This window comes from Paroedura picta, chromosome 14 (genome assembly GCF_049243985.1).
Source record: "Paroedura picta isolate Pp20150507F chromosome 14, Ppicta_v3.0, whole genome shotgun sequence".
Taxonomy (NCBI): Eukaryota; Metazoa; Chordata; class Lepidosauria; order Squamata; family Gekkonidae; genus Paroedura; species Paroedura picta.
Genome location: NC_135382.1, coordinates 18062059 through 18076923, shown reverse-complemented (window position 1 = coordinate 18076923; position 14865 = coordinate 18062059). Strand labels below are relative to the sequence as shown.

The window sequence follows — 14865 nt, the reverse complement described above, 5'->3', positions numbered from 1 at the left end:
AGCATCCTATAGCATCCAAGAAAAGTGTGTATCCAGCCTTTGCTTGAAGACTGCCAGTGAGGGGGAGCTCACCACCTCCTTAGGCAGCCTATTCCACTGCTGAACTACTCTGACTGTGAAAATTTTTTTCCTGATATCTAGCCTATACCGTTGTACTTGTAGTTTAAACCCATTACTGCACGTCCTTTCCTCTGCAGCCAACGGAAACAGCATCCTGCCCTCCTCCAAGTGACAACCTTTCAAATACTTAAAGAGGGCTATCATGTCCCCTCTCAACCTCCTTTTCTCCAGGCTGAACATTCCCAAATCCCTCAACCTATCTTCATAGGGCTTGGTCCCCACTTGTCAGACTAGTCTGAGGAAGAGGGCTTGCACTTGAAAACTCACACCTTGAATAAATCTTTGTTGGTCTTAAAGGTGTTACTGGACTCTAATTTTATTAGGTATTTTGTCTGCAACTGTCCTACTCTTTTCTGTACCTTTAAGCTGGTGAGAAGCAGTTGGGGAATCAAACCTATGAGTTAAGGGGAAGTGTAGATGTCCAAACCTTCTCTGGGCTGTCACGGAACAGCAGCAGGGCTTTGGTGTCAAGAGCTTGTAACAGGGTATGTAGTTCAGACTTTATTGCAAAGACAGAGAATGTAGATTGGCATAGATTCAAGTGGGTAGCCGTGTTGGTCAAAAAGCAGCAGAGCAAATTTTGGGTCAAGCAGCACTTTTACGACCAACACAGTTTTATTCAAGGTATGAGCTTCCAGCACGAAAGCTCACACCTGGAATAAAACTTTGTTGGTCTTAAAGATGGTGCTGGGCTCTAAATTAGTTTTGTATATTGATATCTTGGTTCTTCTGGTTTTTGGAAAATCCAAGGGAAGGTACCCATTGGCCACCATTTCTGATATCACCAACACACCCCACTCCACTACTAATTACTGGAGAATTTTTTGCAGCCTGTTAAAAAAATGGCATGTATTCTACCATTTCACTTTGCTAAGTCTGGCAGAGCCTACAATGATTACCTTCAACATAATTTTTCTCTTAATGAAATTGTGAACAGATCCCAGTTCACTCCCAGTACTTACTCCCTGGGCCGAGAGAGGAGCAGGAAGTCATTAAAGAGGTGCAGGTAGATCGGGCGGGTGGTGAGTTTCCACTTCAAGCTCAGGTTGTACTCCAGCGCTGTCAGCTCACCACGTTTCACCAGCCGCCGGGACTGAGAGATAAGTGGGAAAATCTGGAAGGAAAACAAGCACAGCTCTTGTAAGTGAGGCCCATTTCTCCTCTGCATTCCAGGCACAACGTCAAAGGCTATTTTCCTCTCCCAAAGAGCAGGTGGGCATGTCTAATCTTGTCTCTGGCATTAGAAAGATAATTGTCACGGAAAAGAGAAGGGGGTGGGGGGAGCACAATGTTCTGTACTTCCTGATTAGTCTGATAAATATTGCGAGCTGTTACAAATATGCTGGGTTAAGCTACCCCTAGAGCCATTCTCCTTGCTTGCCGTGGCCCCAATCAAGCCCTGGCCACATGGGAGTTGAAGAGAACCTGCAACACCATGTCTGAAAGGGTGGGGATTCTAGACCCAACTTGCATCCTTCGTAATGTGTGAAATATACTAAAGGCAGTCCTGATTAGGCTGAGCTTCCAGTGAAAGACATTTTTCCTTTTGTTGTAGGACAGTGTCTCCTGCTGTGTGGCTGTGCGCATTTATTGGTGGTTTATTAAAGAGAAGATTGGTGATGCTGATCTTCCCTGAAAGGCACTTGTCCCATTGTTCTCAGCCATTCCTAAAATCTGCAGTTATGTTGTAGTTTGGGATGCATCCGTTCTCTATCCAAAGGAAGAAATGGTTTTGTCTGTTCCGCTTTCTGCATTAACATGTGCTGCTGTGAAAACCCTCCAGAGCAAGGAGAGGTTTTACTACTGTAGCTCAGGGTTTCCTTGATGGACTTTTCAATCTGGAAAGGGTTTCTTGAAAGGCAAAAACTTTGGAAACTGATGCCTTAAGAGCATTTTGTGCTTGGAAACCGGGAGTCACTACTAAGAGCAGCTTCACTGTTTATGAAGTATACACATCCTGCATGTAAGCGCTGTCAACATCTCATCTGGAATTTTCTTGGAGCTTTTATCCCAGATATGTGTGGTTTATTTTGGACCAGAATGTGGTATGCAGGGAGAAGGGGCACAAGCCATTTCCCCATTTTCAGACAGCCTCCAGGGGTCTGCTGTTTTCCCCACTAAAGAAATGCACACAAGCTTCCCTAGTGGGCTAAGTAGTGATTCTCTGGGTCATTTCGAGTAATTAAAACAGTGTGAACAGGTGGCTTAAGCTCCTTGCTTCCTGTCTGCTCCAGAATGGGGCCCCGTCTAACTAGGGCCCATTCCGCACACATAGGATAATGCACTTTCAATGTGCTTTGGCAGCTGGATTTTCCTGTGCAAAACAGGAAAATCTACTTCTAAAGTGCATTGAAAGTGCATTATCTATTGTGTGCAGAATAGGCCTAGACTTAAGTTCCTAGCTCCCAGTCCACCTGTGTTGACAGTCCACATAGGAGAACATGGACTTTGTAACATGAGATGGTACATCTCTGTCCACTGCAAAGATTCACACAGGCTATCCTTGGAACCCACTCTCCCTGTAACAATTGCCTAGCCAGACAAAGAATTGAGGACAGCTTCTCTCTTATTTTGGATCATATTAGGAAGCAATGCAAAGAGATATAAGAGAGCATTTACCTTGCATTCAAAGACCATGTTCTGACTTAAGTAGATTAACTCCTCTGTGTTCTTCATGCGCTGGACATTTTCATTGCAGTCTTTGATGAGCTAGGAAAAGGAAGATACGGTCAGGGACGGAGGGGCTGAAGACTGGGAGGGGGCTGACCCTTGAGAAGGTAAGAGATAAATGTTGTCCTTATAATCTAGATACATGGATCGATGTAGATAACATTGGCATATCATTGAGCGTATATAGATTGGAAATAAAGCTCTACTGGGCAAAATAGTTCACAAACCTACTGTATAAATTATTAGGACCTGTGTGCTATACTGCCCTGGAGAACATTGTAAGTAGGATCCTATTATGTACATTTTGAGCCGCTTGATATGTCATGTTAATACCGCTAGACTTCAGTTCATTCCAGGCTTCTAGATTCTAATGCATTGCTTATGGAGTCCCATTTTGCTGATTGTAGTGACTCACTATATGAAATCCGCCGTGAATCTCTGTAATAAATACATGCTAAAATGTGAGAGGGTAAAAAAAACCAGAAAGCTGGTAAGTGCATGAAGTAAGGCCCCTCTTCCAGAATGGTTGGGGAAAGGTTCCTATTAACATGAACTTTCTCCACAACAGGCACCCCTTGAGGTAGGAGGGACTGAGAGAGCCCTGAGAGAACTCTGGGAGAATAACCTTAAGAGAACTGTGACTAGCCGAAGGTCACTCAGCTGGCTACGTATGAAGGTGTGGGGAATCAAACCTAGTTCTTCAGCTTAGAGCAGGGGTAATCAAACTATGGCCCTCCATGTGTCCATGGATTACAATTCCCATGTGCCCCTGCCAGCATTCACTGGCAGGGGCTCATGGGAATTGTAGTCCATGAACATCTGGAGGGCCGCAGTTTGACTACCCCTGGCTTAGAGTCTATCCCTCTTAACCACTCCAGCACACTGGCTCACTTTGTTACTTAGTATGCTGGGGAGAATATTTGAAACAGTATGAGTTTATTGTGTTGCACGGGGTGAACAGAGGTGATGTTGTAAGGGTGGAAGAATAGGTTTGGGTATCCTTTACCTTCTCAAGAGCATCGTACGCCTGAGTCGCTTGGACTTCTTCATCAGCACCCGGCCGTGTTCTTTTCAGTATGTTCTGACAAACGGAAACGAAAGGCTTTGGGTAAGAGAGTCTGCCAAGCAATTGCACTCATATCGCCGTTTAAATTGGGGGTCACCAACCCCCGGTCCGCGCCCCGGTGGCGAGCCGCCGGCATATATGCCTGCCTCCCCCCGCCCACAACAAGAAGGAAAGAAAGAGACAGGCGCAGCTGCCGGCACGCCTGGTGGCGCCCCCTGGTGGCGAAAACGTGCATGCGCGGCAATTGTACACGCGCATTTGCGCAGCACCTGGGCCGTCGGCTCTCCCCTCACCCTGGAGGCGGTCCCTGACCTTAGAAAGGTTGGGGACCGCTAGTTTAAATGATGCTGCTGATAAATCGATCTATTTAAAGACCCTGGCGGACACATTGTCCTCTTGGAAAATGAGATACTGTAACCCAGGGGTAATCCAACCTGTGACTCTCCAGACATCCATGGGCTAACGATTACCATGAGCCCCTGCCATGCTACATGCTGCCAGGGCTCATGGTAATTATAGTCCATGGACATCTGGAGAGCCACTGCCCCCCTCCCCACAAGTCTAGCTTATAGACTGAAAGCTGATGCCAGCAGACAAAATCTGGCCCTGTAGCACAGCCAGCTGTTAAGCATGCCCAAAGGTTCTCAGTAGGGCAATGAGATCATGGTCACCTTTGCCAAGTGACAGTCCAGTTGATTTCTCTTACGGTTAGCAGATAAGAGTCATTTTTAGCAGTATTGTAAGGAAAGCAGTATTGTCAGGCATCTTGCAAGGGAATGAGTTATTCAGGAGCTGAGGCAGATGAGCTTGCCTGATGACGGCACCTCTGCCAAAGTTCTTCGCATGCTTAATTAGCGCGCTGATGCTGGCAATTTGGGGAGGAGACTATGAAAAAATGGTAGCAAAGTTTTCCATGCAGGAAGCACTTGATGCAGTTCCTAACCTTTGCAGCCAAGCAGAAAGACCTCTTCCTATGAATGAATCCTTTCCTTTAACAATACCCAAAAGTACTTGAGTTGAACCTGGGAAAAATACATATTTCATGCCACCAAATGTGAATAGCTCGTATACCTTTGTTAAAATGTCAGAAGGATTTCCTTGCAGGGGATATAAAAACCAGCTATTTTTTTTTTTACCAGTCGCTGTTCATAGTGTTAATTTCCAAGGAAAGTCCCACTTAGTGGTGGATGTGCGGTTCACAATTCTCAGTAAGGTTTAGATCAGGGGTAGTCAACCTGTGGTCCTCCAGAAGCCCATGGACTACAATTCCCATGAACCCCTGCCAGCATTTGCTGGCAGGTGCTCATGGGAATTGTAGTCCATGAACATCTGGAGGACCACAGGTTGACTACCCCTGGTTTAGATGATGTATCAAGCAGTGAGGCCTGTGCATCCCAATGCGCTCACCTGGAGCAGCAGTTTTAGCCGTGTGATACGTTGGAACGGGAGGATGAGGAAGGACTTGAGAGAGAGGCGCTGGCACACCTGGTCACTTTCTAGTTTCTCCAAGACTTGCTGGAAGAGAGGGACACCGTTTCTGCCAGAGAAAGGAGGGATTGGATGAGCAACATCTTCCTACATGTGTACAGTTTCTGTGTTCTTCTGCAGCCAGCTTAGTTGTGATAATTTGCCCTGCTTGCTTGCCTGTATGTCCAACACTATGCAGTTGCCATTTTCCTGGTATAGAAAGTATACTAGAGCAGGGGTAGTCAACCTGTGGTCCTCCAGATGTTCATGGACTACAATTCCCACGAGCCCCTGCCAGCCTTTGGGAATTGTAGTCCATGAACATCTGGAGGACCACAGGTTGACTACCCCTGCACTAGAGGCATGACTATACTACTCATGCATATATATTACAGCGTGCCATAAATGTTAGTATCTCATTCTGTGGTTTTGACCTTATTGTCATCATTATTATTTATTAAATTTATATACCACTGTCCCAGCAAATCAGCTCAAGGGGTGGGGGGAGAAGGCGACCTGGAGCCCGTGCAAATGCGCACGTGCGGCAGTTTTGCATATGCGCGAACCTGCTGCACATCTGCATTTGTGCTCCCAATGGGAGCGCAAACGCGCATGCGCAGTGGCTCTGCACATGTATGCGTGCCCGAACCTACCACTCGTGCGGTTGCGCCCCTGTCGGGACACAAACACACATTCGCGGCGGGTCCATGCATGCGTGTTTGCTCCTCCGGCATGCCAGCAGGCCTTGCAGAACTGTACTTGTGTTGCGTTTCTACCCCTACCCCAAAATTTGGCCAGTGGCAGAAAAGCGCCAGCTTACTGGATCTGGTATTTCATGCAAATGATGTAATCCTCCGCTTTAACCTAACCATACTTTGCAACAAACTTTTAGGGCAACCCTGTTCTGATTGGGTGGATAGAAGCTCAGTCTACAGATCTCAAGCTTAAGAGAAGCAGACCTTCTTAAAAAAGAGACACAAGTTTCTTTCTGTATCCCTCAATTACTGGATTAATCCTCAGTCCTTGGGGGTTATCCAGCTATAAAAACTGTACTTCAGAAACAAATCTTCTTATTCCCCCATTACAGACCGAATAAAATAAAGGGTGTGGTTGGACTCTTGATAAAGTCCAGGTGACATTTCCCGATCCAAGTCAGCAATCCCTAAGGCATCATTCCAGTGTAAATGAAGAGGTGTGACATTTTTGTTCTGGTTGTTTCGCATGAGATGCATCTAATGGGGAGGGGAGCATTGCTATCAAGTTGCAGGCAATTTATGATGACCTTACATGGGATTTTCAATACCAGACATGAACAGAGGTTGCTTTTATTTATTTATGCTTTGATTTGTAGGCTGCCCCCCCCCCCCCATGGGTTCAGGGTGGTTCACAGCATATGAAATCACATTTGACTTATGGGTGCCTCTGTGTGGCAACCCTGGATTTATTTGGTGGTCTTCTGCCCAAATACTAACCAGGACTGAACTGTGCTTAGCTTCCAAAATCTGACTAGAATGGCCTAGGATGACTATGTAATGAAAAAAAAATCTTATTGCAAGCATAAAGCACTTCCTTGAACAAAACATCAACGGGGAGAACAGCTTAGGTCTGTGGTGCCTACAGCGTGGTATAATGGTTAAGAGCTGCAGCCTCTAATCTGGAGAGCCATGTTTGATTTGGCACTCCTCCCCGTGCAGCCAGCTGGGTGACCTTGGGCCAGTGGCAGTTCTGAGAACTCAGCCCCACCTATCTGATAGGGTGTCTGTTGTGGGGAGAGGAAGGGAAGGCAATTGTAAGCTGCTTTGAGACTCCTTTCGGTAGAGAAAACTGGTGTATGAAAACGAACTCTTCTTCTAAAGACAGATTTGTATAGAGCCACACAGAAAATTAGGTCAGAGAAGGGAACATCGTCAGGTGACTTACAGTAGCCTCCGAAAGGTTTGATCCTGGTAGGTCTGGTTTGTCACATACGGCAGGTAAACCCGGCGAAATTCCGGTGCATGCTTCAGAGCTACATCACACACGTTGAAGGTGAACATGTTTTCCTCCAGCTTCTCCTCCAGATCAAAGAGGAAACTGCAGAGATGCACCGAGGAATCGTGAAAGAAAAGCAGGGTACTGTTATTCGCAAGCAGCAATTCTGGCTCTGGGTCCCTGTTAACCATAGTCCTGTTTTGTATGACCCTCTTCCCACCTGCAAACCATAGAGGCCCTAGCAACGTATGGTGGCATCACATTTAGAAATGCAGTCCCAGGATGATCGGATCTTCACAAGTAAGACATTTGCACCTCGTGTCATTGTGTTGATGTTTTCTTTGCAATATAAAAAGTAGTTTTGTTTTTGAGCAATGACAACTGGTCGCATGGGTGCTGTTATCCCATGCCCCCAGTTTGGTTTCCCAAAGTCACCATGGGAAGGCTATGCATAATTTAACATGAGTTGTGTCATTATGTGCAACCACACTTATCCAGGCACCAGTATTCAGTAGCTGGCATTGCTGGTACATACACAGAATTTACCAGAGTGTACAATACTATCCATATAGTAGTGGAAGAATGCACAACATATTGGTAATCCAAAGTAGGACACCCCCAGTTATCACAAAAAGGCACAGCAATTGCCGACTCTATGATGTACTGTAGAGTCTAGAAGAAATGGAAGTCCTAGAATGGCTGCAGAAGGTGGACACTCTGGTACGACTTCTGTGGTATACTTATATATTTATCCATTGGAAGTATTGTCCACGATTTCCCGTTTACTACAACTGAATATCTGACCCTGTTGGGCAAGGTGATACTTGTAGGTAACTTTTGTACTGGATGAATATTAGGAAAATAGAATATACATCATATTAGGCCACTGAGGAAGAATTTCTCTGAAAATGAGCATTGTACCGGGGCTTGTTCTGGCTCTGTGTTTTTCGTTGACTTTATTAGCAGTTTCTTCATCGAGCCTTCATCAGCTTGCCTTGTCTTGGTGGTAACCTCCACTATCACAATTAATCAACAGGGATTGGTTCCCCTGGAGGAAATGGCTGCTTTAACCGTGGGCTATGTGGTGATCTACTCTACTGCCCTCCCCCAAACCCTGCCCTCAAAATCTCCATGTGTTTCCTAACCTGGAGTCGGCAATGCTATCTGCATGACATCTACGTATGGCTGGGACATTGTTCAAACAGCATGCCTTTGGGAAAGATTACTGGAGCAGTGTGGAGGCACAAAATGTGGATTAAGCCCTGCTGGAGACAGGCCAAGAAAGCTGCTGGAAGGGAACTAACCAATGCCTTTCTCCATCTCTTATTTATTGGCGCTTAATTGAACTTTTCCTAGGAGATAATTGCGCCTGTCTCTCTGGCTTTCTTGCTAGGGAAAGAGAAAGTCAGCAAAGGCAAATAATGCCCAGGGCCAAGTCAGCCAGCATATTTTTTTTAATAAAAAAAACAATCCCCTCCAGCTTTTTCTGGGAGAACTTCAGCAGGTTTCTCAAAAGTCAGTGATGGTTTATACATGACTACTTTTTCATGCAATGATTGTCATGCAGTAAGGCTTTTATCACACCTTTACCCCCCAGTAGGAACCCAAAGTGTCTTAGTTCAGTGGTCCCCAACCTGCGGGCCGCGGCCCGGTGCCGGGCCGCAAAGGCCATGGCACCGGGCCGCGGCTCCCTCTCCCCACCCCGCCCCCGCAGTAAAAAACTTCCCAGGCCGCAAGCTTGCGGCCCGGGAAGCTTCTTACTGCGGGAGGCGGGGAGAGGGAATCAGGGCCGGGCCGCGCCTGTGCGGGCCACGCCCGATCCGCCCGATCCGCGGGCGCGGCCCGTGGGCGCGGCCCGATCCGTGGGCGCGGCCCGGGCGCGGCTCGCGGGCGCGGCGTGGGCGCGGCCCGCGGGCGCGGCGTGGGCGCGGCCCGATCCGTGGGTGCGGCCCGCGGGCGCGGCCCGATCCGCGGGCGTGGCCCGCACGGGCGCGGTCCGCGGGGGCGCGGCCCGATGCCCTGCCGGTCCCCAGCCTCGGAAAGGTTGGGGACCACTGTCTTAGTTCATTCTCCTTCATTTTATCCTTACAACAACCCTGTGAGGTAGGTTAGGCTGAGAATCATGTAACTGGCCCAAGGTCACCCAGCAACCTTCTATGGCACGAATGGGGATTTGAACTGGCGCTGCCCAGATCCTAGTCCAGCAAGTTTAACCACTGCAACATGCTGGTTGGGCCGCGTCTTGTTCTAAAGCAGGCTTTCTCAACCAGGGCTTTATGAAACCCTGGGGTTTACTGACAGCCCTGGAAGGGTTTTCTGAATGGGTGGGCATTAATTAATTTCTAAATATATATTTTTTTAATTTTAAACATTAATCAAGTGCTATGACCATGTATGGTCATATCGATCCACCCCTTCCCGAAATGGCCAATGATGGGCCTAGAGAGAGTGGGGAGGGGAGGGGCCCCAGGTGGGCGTGTCCACAGCTATACTTCCCAACCGTATTCTGCACAATCGCACCACTTCTGGAGTGGAATGTTACATGAGATTTTGAGGTTGAGGAAATTCTGTTCCATTTAACCTGAAGAAATCTGTCTGCACGCAAAAGCGTCTATCTTGAATAAAACTCTGTTGGCCTTAAAGCTGCCCCTGGACCCAAACTTTGTTCTGCTGCTTCAGACCAACATGGCTACCCATCCGAATCTATATTGTGTCCAAAGTGTGAGAGCTTTTTAGCCGCGGAGTAACCTTTCCCATCATGATGTGAAGGATTTAGATTTGTTAGCCAAGAACAAGGCCTTTGAGAACCAATTGCTGGTGCTCGTTTTGGCCCGACCCCTTCAGCGCTACAATCAAAGCATCGTCTGTGGCTTTTGAGATTTGAAAAACCAGAACCTACTTGGCACTAACATCACGGACGTCCTGCAGGCGGGAGAAAAGCCACTGTTTGTCTTGGTTTGTCAGGACAGCCTGGAGTTCTGCGGAGCGCTGGAAGTGATCCACGGCCACGTTTAAGCTCCGTAGGTAAGAAGCCTCCGATGCAATGAGCTCAAACTTGGCCTGTGCATGAACAAAAAGGAGAACGGCGCTTGAAAGCGTGTCTTGGAGCAATGGATTGTGTGGAAGAGGGAACGGGAAATCCTCAACAACCAAAAGGAAGGCTAACAGTTGCTGTTCTTGGTGGGGACAGAGTAAGCAGCCAAATGCATCTGTTCACAGAGAGGCCTGGAGCTACAAAATAATCCATCAAAACTCGCAGATGGAGAATCACACTCAATCACAAAATGGAAAAAAAAATGTTGCAAATACCTCAATGTACAGACCTGGAAGTCTGTTCAAACCTGCCCGGATTAGGGCTGTACAAGGCTAGCTTTTTAAATCCCCACTCCCAATCTGTTCTTTTCTAACGTCTTCATGTGAATTTACTACCTTGCAATTACTTCAGTCAATTCTTTGGCACCACACTGCTGTTTTCTGTGTACTCTGGACCAAACTGTACTCCTATGAAAAGCAGGAACCCTTACTTGGGAATGCAGTGAGATGTCTTAGCGAGCATACAGAGATTTGGGCTGTAATTTCAGTAGCACTAGCAAGAAGTGTAAGAGTTTTGTTTATTTGCTGTTGGGTGCTCCAAGGAGGGATGGTATTATAATTAGTGCTGGTTGTAATATTGATTTGCACACGAAAGCTCACGCCTCGAATAAATCTTTGTTGGTTTTGACGGTTCCATTGGACTCAAATTTTGTTGTGCTACTTGAGACCAGCACGGCTACCCAATTGAACCTAGTGTCATAGAACATAAACTTTTCATTGCTATTGTGTTCTCTCCTTGTAGTCTTAGATCCAGTGATGCACTAATGAAAACATCAACCATTTAGGACAATTGTGCTTCCTCAAGGTGATGTGCAAAACCCAGCACTTTCCTCCCTATGTATTGCAGCTCTCAGAAGTATGTTACATGTTAACTTGCACAAATGCAGATGCAATACATTTGGCTTAGTGCCAGCAGTTACTGCAGTGGGTTTTCTTGCATTTCTACTTGCACAGGAGCTCTAGCGAAAACCTAACTTTTGTGCTGGATTGAACCAGCCCATAATGTTCATTTGTTACCTCCTGCAACTTCTGCTCTTCGCGAGTCATGCTAAGCAGCATGGTGCTCCCTCGGACCATGGGGATGTCTTGCCAGAGGGATGCGCTGGAGGAGACGGACAGGCGTTGCAGACAGGAATCTTGGGAATAGGGCGTTTTCCTCCGTAATTTCGGGGAGATTCGAGATCCTGGGGATACGATCTCTAGTTCTTCTGACAGGGAATCTGCTCTCTTCTGGTTTTGAATGGCCTTGTTCAGTGCAACATCACTGTATTCCTGATACAGCAGCCGTGCTGTGAAATAAAAACACAAAATCTTACATGTTCTGAAGCAATGGGGGTTTCACAAGGGAGGCTTCCCTGTAATTTCCCTTTCTCTCAGCAGCAGCTATACCTTCTGCTCCCAGACCACCAGGTTTTTTTAAAAATCCACAATTAAATGTGATAGTTGATATCAGGGCTTTCTTTAAAACCAAATCTAAGTCTCTTGTTTCTTTTCTTGGAGACATATACCTTTCCTATTATAGCCCCACAATGAAAAAGGCAAAAGACTTCCCCGCCCCCCAAAATGAATGCTGGTAATTGAGAGAACCTGGTTTATACATTGTTTTAAAATTATATTGATAGAACCTATCCAGTTGTCCATTTGTGGGGGAAAGCCCCTTGGTAGAGGGGAAGAAACAGCAGCTGGGGAGACAAGATCATGGAAAATGGTTGCAACAAGGATGGGGAAAATCCAAACATTCCCACCCACACAGCAACCTTCCAGGCTTTGCTGTGTTCTTTCAGAAAACTGCAGCAAAGCAGGTTTGAAAAAGACTGGGGAAAAACTGAGGAACACCCCACTCCCAGGAAGTGCATGGATCTACTGTGATGCTCTAGAGCAGGGGTAGTCAACTTGTGGTCCTCCAGATGTCCATGGACTACAATTCCCATGAGCCCCTGCCAGCATTCGCTGGCAGGGGCTCATAGGAATTGTAGTCCATGGACATCTGGAGGACTACAGGTTGACTACCCCTGCTCTAGAGCAGCAGGGGGGAAATCCACTTTTCTACAGCATCAAAATCCATGTGAATACTGCCTCGATGTGAGACATAGTCCGACTACCAAACTCAGATGTATTTATACGGTTTCTTCGCACTTTCGGATATAGACTAAGAAGATGTGAGCAACTGGAAAGAATTTTCCCTGCACATTTTCATCGCAGACAACCTTAGTAGAGCCCTGCTTGATCAGACCAGTAGTACATCTTGTCTGGCTTGCCATAAATTACCACTTTCCCGAACCCTCCCATAATCAGTGCCAGAAAAGAGAAAGGACCTTTCTGTAGGACCATACTTAATACCCTTCTCAGATATTCCTCCATCTCTATTCTGGAGTCTTCCTCCCCTCTAATGCCTCCAAGTTCTTTGGCCAAGAGATACTTACATGAATTGATCAGTTTGGAGTGTCTTCTTTTCATATATTCCACTGTTTCTGCAGATTTCTTCTCTCTATCGGAGTAAGAAAAGGCAATGTGATTAGTATGGAAATAGGTATCTCCTCCGTGTTAGAGCTCTCCTAGTTAGGATTTCCAGGTACCTCCTGGCCACCAATGGGGAATGTGGGGGGGAGGGTGGCCAGGTCTAGGTTGGGAAACTGCTGGAGACTTGGGTGTGGAGCCTAGGGAGAATAGGGACCTCAGTGGGGTACAGCATCCTGGAGTCCATTCTCCAAAATACAGTTTTCTCCAGGGATATGGATGTTTGTAGTCTGGACATGGGCTGTAATTTGGGGGGTTCCACCTGGAGGCTGACATCCCTGCTACGAATCCAGAGGCATGCCTCATGGAAACTTGATATTCTACATGTTCCCGTGTGTGGACTGCCAGTTGTGAGGCTTGGTGTGATGCATATCCTGCGTGGTCATGGAGTCGGAGTTGGAATCTATACGGAATTTTAAGATGCCTTAAATGAACTTTGTCCTAGACTTGCTCATGAGCGTATGGTTGAATGTTTCATGCCAGTGTCATGGGTGGGTGCAAGATGGTTGAGCTGAGCCTGGAAAAGACGTATCACTTCCTGATTCTTTCAGGCCAATAGCTTCATTTCATCAAGATTTTGAGATCGGGTCTACGATGCTCACTCAAAATTTAATCTATTAATCTAGCAAAAAACTGGCTGGCTCCTGTATAGATAAGGAAAGCCTCACGGCAGAGTCACCCACAGAGGAGGCTGAGCTCTCAATCTGAAATGCAGAGATATTTGTGGGCAATCGGGCCCAGGAAGGTTATTGGAAGTCATAGGATGCAGCAGCATCACTGAGGTTAAGCAGGTCTCGGATGGCAGAACTGGAAATATTACGTCTGTTTTCTTGAGTCCCGTCATGGAAAAAACACAGAAAATGAATATATAATAAATATATGGGGAGAGGAAGGGAAAGGTGCTTGTATGCCATTTTGGGACTCCTTTGGGTAGAAAAAAGTAGGGTATAAAAACAGCTCTTTTTTTCTCCTCTATACTGTCATAGTAATTTTGGTTAGAAGGTAAATTCATGAATAACAATAGCAATAACATTACATAGACAATTATACACTTTTTATGCCCCCCAATTCAAGGACTTCACTTGCCTTGCCCTTGTTAAAATTCTGTTAGGAAGCCCTGGGAGTAGGATTGTCAGATCCTCTGGTTCGGACAGGGATCCCCCCACTTTCCAGACACACCACACACACCGAATTAACCCTCCCCCCAAAGGGAAGAATACATAAAATGAACATAATGTCCTAACATCAACCGAAAATGACGTCAGAGTCGTCAAGAGGTGACGCTCTATTTTGGCGGGCAAAGCTCTATGATTAGAAGTTATTTCTACCATAGAGTTTTTGCCCAAAAGCCAGAACATCGCCCCCAATGTTGCTGATGCACCAATGCCACTTCCAGGTGACATCAGCATGTCACATTAATTGTTAGCACTCCTCCCTGCTCCCAAAAAGCATCCCTTACCAGTAACTCCAAGGGACCTGGCAACCTTCCTAAAACCAGCTACCTGGAAGTGTTTATGGCAACATTTACAAACATTTTGCCATAAGGGGCAAGAACGAATCATCTCCAAGGGAGAGACTCACCCATGCAGAGCTCCATCCAAGTTATCTGGTGGGTCTTTGTGTGTCGGGGTGTCCTCCCTCGAAGGGACAAGAGGTGCTATTGTTTCTGCTGCAAATGGAAGTGCACAAGACTGTTTTCAGGAAGGTAACAGTAATAATAACATTATTTTTAGCCCGCCCTTCCATGTTGCTCAGGGCAGCACAATAAAACATCATATCGTAACATAATAAAATTTACAATGTTATCAATTAAAACTAAGCTGGTGCCCCCAATTAAGATTCCAGGCAGTGGGGTGTTGGGGGAAAGGAGATGATTTTCCAGCTCTATGCTCCTCCAGAACTAGGCATGTGCACACACAAAAATGTACCATTTTGGATTCAGCTCAACATTATTTGGGCCA

At 46.5% G+C, this 14865-nt stretch overlaps 1 protein-coding gene across 4 annotated transcripts in view; it reads right to left on the bottom strand.

Annotated features, from left to right (window-relative positions):
* ARHGEF5 (Rho guanine nucleotide exchange factor 5) overlaps positions 1 to 14865 on the bottom strand; it is a 62552-nt gene that overhangs the window by 7149 nt on the left and 40538 nt on the right. For all 4 annotated transcript variants that reach the window (XM_077309990.1, XM_077309992.1, XM_077309991.1 and 1 more), the window contains 9 exons: positions 14486 to 14573; positions 12811 to 12875; positions 11405 to 11676; positions 10194 to 10354; positions 7244 to 7396; positions 5264 to 5393; positions 3797 to 3871; positions 2740 to 2829; positions 1083 to 1234 (listed from right to left, as the gene is read on the bottom strand). In XM_077309990.1, coding sequence (XP_077166105.1) covers positions 1083 to 1234; positions 2740 to 2829; positions 3797 to 3871; positions 5264 to 5393; positions 7244 to 7396; positions 10194 to 10354; positions 11405 to 11676; positions 12811 to 12875; positions 14486 to 14573 — 1186 coding nt within the window. The remainder of the gene's footprint in view (positions 1 to 1082; positions 1235 to 2739; positions 2830 to 3796; positions 3872 to 5263; positions 5394 to 7243; positions 7397 to 10193; positions 10355 to 11404; positions 11677 to 12810; positions 12876 to 14485; positions 14574 to 14865) is intronic.